This window comes from Rhincodon typus, chromosome 4 (genome assembly GCF_021869965.1).
Source record: "Rhincodon typus isolate 14 chromosome 4, sRhiTyp1.1, whole genome shotgun sequence".
In the NCBI taxonomy this organism is placed as follows: Eukaryota; Metazoa; Chordata; class Chondrichthyes; order Orectolobiformes; family Rhincodontidae; genus Rhincodon; species Rhincodon typus.
This window is the reverse complement of record NC_063335.1, coordinates 76,109,727-76,122,383: the sequence shown is the minus strand read 5'-3', so window position 1 is coordinate 76,122,383 and position 12,657 is coordinate 76,109,727. Positions and strand designations below refer to the sequence as shown.

At 39.1% G+C, this 12,657-nt stretch overlaps 1 protein-coding gene across 2 annotated transcripts in view; it reads right to left on the bottom strand.

The window, feature by feature from the left end:
- Positions 1–12,657, bottom strand: part of LOC109929511 (EMILIN-2) — a 61,940-nt gene that overhangs the window by 37,004 nt on the left and 12,279 nt on the right. For both annotated transcript variants that reach the window (XM_020529186.2, XM_048596387.1), the window contains exon 4: positions 8,317–10,257. In XM_020529186.2, the coding sequence (XP_020384775.2) occupies positions 8,317–10,257 (1,941 nt within the window). The remainder of the gene's footprint in view (positions 1–8,316; positions 10,258–12,657) is intronic.

Sequence of the window (12,657 nt, the reverse complement as noted above, 5' to 3'; positions counted from 1 at the left end):
GCCTAGACCCTTCATCAGAAATGCATTTCTGATGAAGGGTCTAGGCCCGAAACGTCAGCCTTCCTGCTCCTATGATGCTGCTTGGCCTGCTGTGTTCATCCAGCTCTACACCTTGTTATCTCAGATTTTCCAGCATCTGCAGTTCCTACTATCTCTGATACAATTTTAACCCCACTGCAAAGCCTCTTCTAAGGATGCCTACCCTGAAGAAGTTACCCTCCTCCCTCCAGACAAACCTCAGGGGATCTCTCTCCCACTGCAACTCTCTCGTAAACATTTCTGATGAAGGGTCTAGGCCCGAAACGTCAGCCTTCCTGCTCCTATGATGCTGCTTGGCCTGCCGTGTTCATCCAGCTCTACACCTTGTTACCTCTTGATGATACCAGCCTTGTCCTTCACACTAGCAGGAACATACTGTCCCTTGATTCTCGCTATCTTATATTTGAAGGCCTCCCACTTTCCGACTATCCCTTTACCCGTGAATAGCCGGTCCTATTCAACTTTTGAAAATTCTTACCTAATACCGTCAAAATTGGCCTTCCTCTGATTTAAAACTTTAACTTTTAGATCCAATCTATCCTTTCCATCACTACTTTAAAACTAATAAAATTATGGTCACTGGCCCCAAAGTGTTCCCCCACTGACACCTCAGTCACCTGACCTACCTGATTTCCCAAGAGTAGATCAAATTTAGCTCCTTCTCTAGTAAGTACATTCACATACTGCATAAGAAAATTTTCTCATACACACTTAAATTCCTCTCCATCCAAGCCCTTAACACTATGGTTGTCCAAATCTATGTTTGGAAAGTTAAAATCCCCAACCATTACAAGCCTACCTTACCGATATCGGAGATCCCCTTACAAATTTGCCTCTCAATTTCCCGCTGACTACTGGGGGGCCTATAGTGCAATCCCAATAAGGTGATCATCCCTTTCTTATTTTTCAGTTCCACCCAAATAACTTTATTGATTTCACTCCCAGGAATATTCTCCTTAAGTACAGCAGTAATGTTATCTCTCATCAAAAACGCAACTCCCCCTTCTCTCTTGCCCCTCTTTCTATCCTTCCTATAGCATCTATACTCTGGAACATTAAGCTACCAGTCCCGCCCATTCCTGAGCCACGTTTCTGTAATAGCTATGATATCTCAGTCCCATTTTCCCGACCATGCCCTGAGTTCATCTACCTCACCAGTCACGCCTCTTGCACTGAAATAAATGCAATTTAATTTATCGGTCTTATGTCATTCTCTGCCTTGCTCTTGGTTGCCTTGACTACCTGACTTGCTCCGCTTCTCATCTGTACCAGTCTCAGATTTCTCTCTTTTGTCATTATTGCTTTATTATATTCAATATGAACTTTTTGTTCTTTTTGCAGTCGTGTGTTTCCTACATTTCAGCATTTGAACATTTTCTGTTTTACATGACAATATAAAAGCTGTTGATATGACAATTTTGAGCTGAACCTTCATTATGTTGTGATGCAAATATTGAAGTAAGGATTCAAACATTGAAACCCATTATTAGTATCTTAAGCAGCTGTTGCAAATTAGGTCTGGCTTGTTATAACATATGTATGTCGTACAGCAAAGTTTTGTGTGTTGTGGAGTTAGCAGTTAACGTTGCTTTTCTCGGCAGTGTGCGCTATTCAGGCAGCTGTGGCTCAGATCTTGTTAAAAGAAAGCCAATCTTAAGAAACTTGTAAGAAGTATAACAAGGGTTTCAGAGGTAATTGGGATCAGATGTTTGACAGGAGTAATATGTCTTGGTTAATGGTATTATAAGTAAGATACAGACACATATAAAACACTGGTGTCAATATTGAGATTCAATATTAGCCACAGAATTGCATCCATAACAATATTACTTAAGGAAGTATGAAAGAAATGCTTATGCATTTGCTAATGAAGTTTATAAAATACATTTTGGTACTTTATGCTTTCTACTTTTTATTTTTTCTTCTCTCAGAGATGGATCAAAATTATTCAAAGTGTCAAAGGTTGAGCTAAGTGTGCTCATGTGGAATTAGATCATTATATTATTGGCTAAATGCAGACTTTACATCATGGGGTGTTCACTTGTAACCTAAAAAGATCTGGAAAAAACTTGTTCCACATTATCTAAGCACCATTGAGACTCTATCCAACAACCATCTGGTTGGGAAGCAGGCATTGTATTGCAGCGGGATACAAAATGGTCACGATTTATCCATTCCAACAGATGTTTGGATGATGTAAGTAATGAATTCCTTGCAGTATAATCGCTTGAATTCTGGACCTCACCACTCCCAAAGTTCCCACTGACTCCAGTGTCTGGTTTTAAAACAGCACCTGCTATCAACCTCTGACTAGATTTCTCCACTGGCTTGTTGTCCTGACTTTTCATGTATACGTTGTCAACAGATGATTACATTGACAAGCACAGCCCTGTATTTTTAACTTTATTTAAACGTGACAAAAGAATCAGAGATAATGTAAGGAAAACATTTTTTTAGCAATGAGAATTTGAAATTGGAAAGCACTACCTGATTGCGATTATAAATTCAGTTGTTGTAAAAGTGAATATAATAAATGCTGGTAAGAAAAATATAATATAGGGAAAGAGTGAAGAAGTGTTACAAATTTGATTATTCTTGAACAAGTTGGCACAGACTTGATGGGCCAAATATCCTCCTTCTGTGCTGTACCAACAGCTGAATTTGACACTTGATTAAGGTCCATGTGCATATGCATTTCATGTTTGGGGGTGAATCCACCCTCACATTGATAGCTTTCCAAACAGCAATTTCATTTCCCAAACTTTTAGCCACTTACATTATCTGCATCTCTTTACAGACTTTTAGTATTTTTTTTATTAACTCAGAGGATGTATGTGTCGCTAGCTGGTCAGCATTTATTGCCTGTCCCTAGCTTCCCTTGAAAAGGTGGTGGTGAGCTGCCTTCTTGAAACACTGCAGTCGACCTGCTGTAGGTAAACACATAAATGCTGTGAGGGAGGGATGAGGGACTCTGCAGATTGTGGGTCTCTGGGAGGATAACAGAGAGTCTGTCAGCAAGGGCACAGGTGGGGTGGCTCTCAATGTGCTCCGCTTTCCCAGTATCTTGTCCCTCCATCAGACACTGAGCACAATTGAATCACTTGCCAATCTTCAGGGAAACCACAAGCATGCTATATAGTTTTACCTTGTTATGCATACCACATGTAAGATCCCCTGTCACTGGGTTGATACCAAAAGCAGCATGAGGCACAGAAGTGGTCACTAATCATCAATTTAAGCTTCTCAGTTTGTGGTGGGCTAGGAATTCCAATCAATGACCACGCCAACTTAATTCTGGTGGAAACAGGGAGGGGCCAGTTTTCAGGCATGCCAACATCCTGGCTAGATAAATCCCTCTTATCACATCTAACAGGCCATAAGACAGGCCTTAAACCCTACCCTATATTTCAGGGCTCATGACTGAGTCTGGTCAACAGGTTCTGGAAGGCTTGTCAATTCCTGAAGGTCATAATAGATTGCAGAAAGACAACACCATGTAGTCCATTTCTATCCTGTCTCAACATCCAATCACAGAAGAGGTCACTATATGATTGATTAAGAATTGGAATTCTAGGCAATTTTAAAAAGACAAAACTTGATCAGTTGAATGATGGTTAATCTTTAAACAAGTGAACTACAACAGTTTGAATACTTTAAAGCAACAGAACTGATCTAGAATTATATTAGAGGGAATGGCTAATGCATCAGACAGCCCATCTACCATTATAAAGACATTATAAAGTGCTGGAGAAACTCAGCAAGCCTGGCAACATTTATGGAATGAGAAACAGAGTTAATGTTCCAATATGCCTCTTCCGCAGAATTGAAAAGGGTCAGGCATGTTGACTTTTATGCTGTAGACAAACAAGAGAAAAAGACCAAGTGGAACAGATTGTGTTTGTGCCTAGAAAATGTTCATGGTGATGAAGGAGCAAAAGAATTGTGAAATGAATGGAAATGAGGAACGTAAAGGACAAAATGGGTCCGTTCACCTGCCGTTTTGCCTTTTGGGCCACTTAAGAATGTTGTTTTGCCTCTATCATAATAACACGGGTTCAGAACACAGAGGTAGATGGCCAACTCACGCATTTCACAGCTACGACTAAAACATGGGATGGCAGGGAGTGTATCTCCAATGGGTAATGGTATAGGATGGGTCTCTCATGCACATAAAGGGGCACCCCCTTCCAATGTGGTACCAATCCCACCTCACTAGAGTCACTGATCTTTCCTAGGCAAAGATCTCTGGACTCATTCTCAAGCCTGAGATCTAACTCCCTTCTTCTCTGGACTGTTTACAATCCCAGCAATGGCTAACATTTGCTTCTGGTGCTGCTAGGATTACATGAGCTGCTGATCAATCAGACAAAGTGCAGCAGTTCTACACTCAGCTTGTTAAAGCTATCTTCAGTATGTTATTGCTGCCAGGCAGCTAGGTTTAAAAATCAGCAAATCGTAGACCAGCATTTCGATGGGGCACCAGCAGGGAGAGGAATACAATCCACATTTATTATTCACTACATAGACTAAAAGGCATCTTGACTTAAAAGTTCAGAATAGTAACAATTTGGGACTTGGGAAAAACCTTTTTTAAAAAAAACTGAAGCTTTTAAAGAAAATTATGGACATTACAGATTCCAAAATGTGGAAGCATTAAAAACAAATTTTGAAAGGATTGATTGTAGAAAACAAACTTTGCATTATAGGGCAGGACTTATACAGCTAATGGTAGGGCCCTGGGGCGTGTTGACAAACAAAGAGACCTAGGGGTGCAGGTTCATTGTTCCTTGAAAGTGGAGTTGCAGGTAGACAGTGTGGTGAAAATGATGTTTGGTATGCTTGCCCTTATTGGTCAATGCATTGAGTATAGGAGTTCGGAGGTCATGTTGCAGATGTACAGGACATTGGTGAGGCCACTTTTAGAATACTGGACACAATTCTGTTTGCGCTTCTATCGGAAAGATGTTGTTAAATTTAAGACAATGCAAGAAAGATTTACAAGGATGTTACCAGGGCTTGAGGGTTTGAGTTATAGGGACAGGCTGAATAGGCTAGAGCTTTTTTCTCTGGAGCATTAGAGGCTGAAGGGTGACCCTATAGAGGTTTATAAAATCATGAGGGGCATGGATAGGGTGAATAGCCAAGGTCTTTTCCCTGGGGTGGGGGGAGTCCAAATCTTGAGGGCATAGGTTTAAGGTGTGAGGGCAAAGATTTAAAAACGACCTGAGGGACAACTTTTTCACGCAGAGGATAGTGCCTGTACGGAACGAGCTGCCAGAGGAAGTGGTGGAAACAGGTACTATTACAACATTTAAAAGGCATCTGGATGGGTATATGAATAGGAAGGGTTTAGAGGAATATGGGCCAAATGCTGGCAAATGGGACTAGGTCAGATTGGGATATCGGGTCAGCGTGGACAAGTTGGACCAAAGGGTCTGTTTTCACCATGTGTTCCTTCAACTAAACAGTTTAAATTTTGCATTCCAGGAGCAATGGCTCCCAGGTGTAACCCGTGTGTGAAAATCCTCAAAAACCCTTAAGTGACAAAGTACAGTATAATACATAAACCAAACTATGGGTGAGAATATTATAACACAGTTATTTCAATACTTGTACTGCTACAGTGTCAAATCTACTATCAGTTTGTATTAAAACAGAAAATTTAAAATTAAAAATCTACCTAAACATTTGCAGACATGATGTAAATGGTGATGAGATTAGAAGGGCGACCAAAAGCTTGGTTAAAACGGTTAATTATAAGGAGGATCCAAAAAGAGATGAAACAGTTGGAGGAAAGAGAGTTGGGAGTGTAAAATAAGGTGGGACATGGGCTTAATCCCTGTATAACAAGAGTAGAAACTTGGAGAGAAGATACATAAAAGGCTAAAGTTACAGTTAGTGGGCAGTTGAATGGTTAGAAGAGGTTACAGAGATAGGAAGCAAAAAAGCATGCAGGGGTTCAAAATCAGTAACACCAATTTTAAGCCTGAGGCTTTGGGGATCTGGAAACCAGAAGGGGCCAGCAAAGATGAGATAATGGGCAAATTAGCCTCAATGGCAAGAAGGATACAGGCAACAAAGGTTTGGAAAAATTGTAGGGTATGTAGAACTGTTTACTGGGGAGCTAACTAGAAAAATCTTAGAACAATGATCTTATATTGAATGAGAAGATTGAGGGTTTTAACAGCAAATGGGTTGAGTCTCGGATAGAATTGAGTGATACTCCAGAACAAATAGAAGGTAGTCTTTCTGTTGAAAAAGATATGGGATCATAAATGCACCTGGAAAGACTGCAGACCTATTTGGATCAACCTAAGATAGCGACAGGCAAAGCAATAGTCAGCTGAGGCAGAATTAAATTTATGGCAGGGACCAAAAGTGACGACTTTGATTGTGTGAATGGTTAACTGGTGGAACTTACAGCTCACCCAAAACTAAACTACTGCTGTAGTTGTTACAGGCAAATAACCATAGACCCAGAACATTTCTGCAAGTGATCCTCAGGACCAGCCATCTTCAGCTGCTTCAATGACCTTCCCTCTATCATAAGATCAGAAGTGAAGAGGAACATACATCTAGAATCAATAACTCCAGTTGTTAATTGGGTAGTGATCGGGCAAGTGGGAGGTGAGGCTTTAAACTGCCCTTTTATCAGCAGCACCAAGCCGTGGTTGAATCAATTTCATCAGCCCTATCATATTCATGTCCAAAATCAATATTCCTCTAGATTTTGTCACTTGAAATTTTGTTTTCAACTGCTCCATAGACTTAAACAGCCTTTCAAGCTTCACCCAATAGTCCAATTGATCCAAAGCCTCAGATCAGGAATGTTAACGTCCACAATCTTACAGAGTATTTGCCTACTGGTTGCCTGTTTTAGCTAGAATTTCCTTTCTAAAAGCTAATGGTATTCTTAAAAATGAATTAATGTTAACATTAGGTGGCACCTACCCAGTGGGCAATGGTAGACGAATTAGCACCTCCAGGTGCTCTTCCTGAGCACTCAGGAAATAATTGACTCAGCCACTGACATGGTAAGATTCTGATCCTGAGCACTCAGGAAGAGACAGGAACCAGAGTAAAGGAAGCCTAAACTTCGATGTGGAACAAGCTACTCCATGGCTCTACAAGCAAAATTAAAAAGGTAAAAATGACTTGCCTTTTTTGGCCTCTTCCAACTTTGATTGTTCTTTCTGGAAGTAGACTTTCCAAAGATTTACAATCTCTTCCCTGCTTAAACCCAGAGTTAAAATAGTTGCAGGGCCCTGATCAGAACAAATTTGCATATTTAAAAGTGGACCTCACCAACTTCCTGTAGTTGTCCTTGTTGCCTCTTCACAACAGCTTATAATCATAAGCTAGAGGGCTTTTGTGGTGTAGTCATGGTGTCCCTCCATCTGAGCCAGGGGGCCCAGGTTCAAGTCCCATTTGCTTAAGAGGTGTTTAATAGCATCTCTGAGCAAGTTGATTAGAAAATATCTAAAATCATAAGTGGTAGAATCGGTTGCTAAAATTTACAACTGATTTTAACTAACTGGTTTCTGATAAGCAGCAGGATTGTGATTGCACTTAATATCTTTGATGCAGGCCACTACCCCCAAATATTGCCTGGAAAATAAAGCCGAAGTGTTTACATTCTTTTTCAGTAGTAACTAAGTCGGCCATTACCTTCAGTCTTGGACATGACGTATATTTAGAAGTTTTCATAAACAAAATTAAGAGTTGTCTAAGATACATTTCTTCCTTTGACATCTCTGTAAAATATAGATGCTGGGAGGGTAACGGTGAGACTTTTTATAGATAAATGTGGATTAAAAGTACTGTCAGTGCTAGGATCTCAGGAAAGTGAAATGGTGGGAGTGTGAAAATTTTTGCTTGAAATATAAATAACAGAAAACACAACAACCGTAGATTCTATCTTTCCAAATTTGAGCTGTACATTAAGAAAGTATATTGTTTTAATTAATAGTAGTGTTAGAAGCCAGTACGTGCACATCTCATTTTGTAGTTCTGGTAGGAATAATGATGGATGGACACATATCAACTTTGTCATAAAATATTAAAGTATATTACCTATAGTACAATGTTTCCCATTGTTCATTAATATCAAAATATATTGATGATCAATATTTTAATTGGATATTTGGTAGATGAGTATATAGAGGAGCATCTAATACAACTCAACCACCTCATATATTCTTGACCAAATGACAAAATACTTGGGGGTTCAAGCAATATGATGAGAAACGGAACATAGTAAAGGTCAATGTATCCTACCTGGAACAGGCTGAACAGGCAGCAAAACTTCTGTCTTCCGAATAATTTTAGGACATTGGCTTGAAAATTGGTGAATGGCACCTTTCAACAAAACAATTTCGTTGGAATGTGATTTCACAGTTTCATTCATCTGATGGGCACAGTTCCAAAGACTGCTGACATGTTTATTTAGACCATCTTTAATTCTCTGTAGACTGCTGGAAATATTGTCTAGTTTACTGCAAACATTCTCAATGTGGGCCACTCTCCTGTCAACATAGTCGACTTCTTTCTGGATCCCCTGAGCATTGTCTTTACATTTATCAATGTCTTGAGTAACCTGCCTTGTTAGTTGGTCCAATTGTTTCTTCATTTCAGTTAATTGACTGCTATTGTTTTTCCGGAGTTGGGATTTTAGACTTATGTCTGTTTCATGGAGTTTGTGTATCATATCCAGGAGTTCCTCCTGCTTCTTCGTTAAAGTGGACTCCACTGTTAAGAGTGTTTCATTGCTTTTTGTCAGACCTTCCCACTGTGCTTGAACAGATTCCCCAATGGCATTTACATTGACTTTTAATAAGATGATTTCTCCTTGTATCATCTCTAAGTCTTCATTTTCTTCCATCATCTTGAGACCTTCACGAACAGTATTATTCAGAGCATTAAGGAGAATTAAATTTTGTTCTGTTTTTTGCAACAAATGCTTGTTGTCACTTTTGCAAGTTTCTAAATCCATTTTGATGTCCTTCATCTCCTTTGTAACAGAAGCACAACCAGTCTGGCATAAACGTTCCAAATTATGCAACCTGTCCTCAAAATAATCCATCACGTTATTGATTTGGTCAGTACTGAAATTCAGATCACTTCGCTGTAATGATTCCAGTTCAGTGTCTCTTGCACCAGTAAAAGTTATGTTACTAATTAATGCAAAATCATTGTTATGTTTTGTTTCTAACAACTGTACCCTCTTTTTTAGAAGCTCCTTGACACCATCAACTTCATTTTCAATGAGTCCTCTGAGAGTATACTCTATATAAAAGCAATGTTCTTCAGCATTTTTCTCTGTGACATTTATTCTAGATTCAATTTCCTCTAACCGCTCACTAAAAATAGCTTCTAGATTAAGAGTAGTGAAACGCTCCATTTCATTATCCAATCTGGCATTCAAAAGCCTGTTAGCATCAGCAATTCTATACACCTTTCGATCCATATTGTTGAGTTGCTGTCTTAAAGTGGCTATGGGAGAACAGCAGTTGAAATATCCAGGTGACTCTAGTAGATGATTTCGGAGGTTACTGATCTCCTCTTTCAGTTCAGCCTCTTTTTCATGGAGCAATTCTTCTACATGTTCATAGTTTGATTCATTTTCTTCACATTGCTCTTTTAGTGACATTAACTTATACTCACAGGAATTTTTCAGATCTGCAAATTTCTTGTCAATGCCTAACATTAATTCTTCCTTGAGAGTTTCAATTTTACTACCAATGTAAGACTGATAAAAGTCTCCATTGGAAAATGGAGAATAAGTAGAAACAGGTGCTTGGACTGCTTCCATGAGCTTCTTCAATTGTCCATTATGTCCAGTAACCATCCCGTGTAGCTCATCTAGGATATCACTCTTGGTCTTCAACGTATCCTTAATCTCTGAGAGTTCAGACATCACTTCGCCCATTCCTGTTTGATAATATGTGTCCCCATTCTTGTGGACAACTGGAACATGGGAAGTTTCAACGCCAGTAGCACTACTAGGCAGTCTCAGGTTGCTCAGTAATGTTGCAACCATTTTACTGGTATCCTCCTGGACACTATGCCTCAGATTATCACTCAATCCTGTTACTGAGGCCTGTATTTTTTCCAGGACTTGATTAAGGCGCTGAACCTCATATTCCAACTGCTGAATTTTTTGTCCTTGGGCATCAGTCGATGGTGGTTTATGAACTTGACTGTCTGTAGATTTGGGTACTAAAAAGAATGCATTAGTTAATATTATATTATGTTATCTACAGTACTTTTATCTGCACAGATACAAAAGTAGCCAACAAATATTCTTAAATTTTCTTTTTAAATACCTAAGATCAATCATGCATATAATACAGAACCCAACACATCATGTTTAGTCTGCTAATTATAATTACAGAGGAATTACATGAGACAAAAATAGAAATAAGAATTGCTGGAAAAGCTCAGCAGGTCTGGCAGCATCTGTGGAGAGAAATCAGGGTTAACGTTTTGGGTTGAGTGACCCTTCGAGGAACTCTGATTTCCCTCCACAGATGCAGCCAGACCTGCTGAGCTTTTCCAGCAATTCTTATTTTTGTCCGTGTTTTACAGCATCTGCAGTTCTTTCGGTTTTTGTTTATGTATTATAATGTGACCTCTTTTGCAATCAATACCAAACAGCCATCCAAAAACTCTTATCCCACTGTAGTAGCACCATGAAAGTGTTTCAACCTCCAAATAAAATTATCATACACAATTAAATTTTAATGCTGCAGTTTTACACTTAATCTAGATTCAATTTCTTTTCACCTCTCCCTGAAACATCTTCTAGAATGAATCTTAACCATTTGATTATCTACAATTCCAATGTATACCCTTGATCAGTACTGCAAATGTTCAAGTAATTACAACTCTTCTTTTTTCTGCAGTCTAATCTTGGTAGGTCAGAAATATTAAGAAGGTTGAAGGATATTGATAAGAGTTAAACTCTAAATAAATTGGACTAATGTATGAAAATACATCTACAAGAAATATACATTTTACAATCTCCTTTTCACGGGCTCTTCCAACAAATGGGTCTCACAAGTGACCTGTAAGAAATGGCACTACATAGAATGATTAAAGGACAGTTGTTCTGTCAACAGTACTGGATCTCTGAAACAGCAACTTGACTAGCCCCCTCCCCTCAGCTCCCACCTCCATTCCCATAGTTCTACAATTATTTGCTGCTCAAATCCTTATCCTTTTGAAAGCCCTGACTGTAAATGCCTCCACCACACTTCCTGGCAAACGCAGTAGGAGCCTAACGACTTGCTGTACTAAAAGACTTTTCATCATTAATCCAGTTTGACCTCACTTTTCATGTCCCTCAATTTCACAAATCAGTTGGATTGTGAAGAATATGCTCAAACATTAATTAATGTTAGTGCATCTTCCTGGGAAAGGTGCAACAAACCAATTTTACCCAGAGTATATTAAAAGGATATGAGGGAAAAGCAGGAACAAACTTTTGAGTTCGATGATCAGCCATGATCATAACGAATGATGCACCAGTCTTGAAGGACCGAATTGCCTAGTCCTATGTTTCTAAGTATTGGTGACACTGTTCATTTAGATACGGTGATCTGCAACTTCGTCAGCACTGGAAATACTATTTTGTGGTCAAAGTGTTCAGCTGCAATTCACTAGGATTTCAAAAGAATGAGGGGGACTTATAAAATTCTAACAGGGCTGGACAAATTAGATGCGGGAAGATGTCTAGAGGAGTCTAGAACCAGGGGTCACAGTCTCAGGAAATGGCGGAGGTCTTTTACGATTGAGATGAGGAAAAAATTTGTTACTCAAAAGGGTAGTGAACCTGTGGAATTCTCTGTCGAGGCCAAGTCACTGAATACCTTCAAGAAAGAGATAAAATTTAGAGTTTAAGGACATCACGTAGTATGGTGAGAAAGCAGAAATATGACATTGAGATAGGGGATCAGCCATGATCATAAAGAATGGTGTAGCAGGCTTGAAGGTCCGAATAGCCTTCTCCTGCTCCTTGTTTCTATAATTATGTAGCAGAATAAAGATGCCCATATAAGACAAGTGCAATACTTTACAAATTATTAGTATTGATTTGATCTTGTGTAGCTAATAGTGTTGACATCATCTGTGTTTAATTTACTACCTGTCTATAGGTCCTACTTTATCCCTAGCTATGTATTTATTAACTTATGATAGTGCAATGAGAGTCATTTTTGTTTGGGTAATTTGGTTTAGATTTAGTCTGTACATTTTCAGTGTAGAACTGCACACTGAGGAGCCTCACATATTCTTTGCATGTAAGAACACAAGAATTAGGAGCAGGAATAGGCCATTCAGCCCCTCGAACCTGCTCCAAAACATGGTTGTATTAACTTCAGCCTCAATTCCAGTCTCCTGCCCACTCCTTTCCTGGTGATGATATTCTTCCCATTGTGACCTATTCATTGTGCTGTCAATAAATTCTCTGACAGAATGGATGGGGTCACCAGGAAACAGCTGGGGAAAGATTATTTTAGATCATTTACCACAGATATAGAACACTCTAAAATTGTCTGTTGGGCCATTATATCCATTTTCCAAGTTACCTCTTTTATCTAAGCATGACCACTCTTTCAG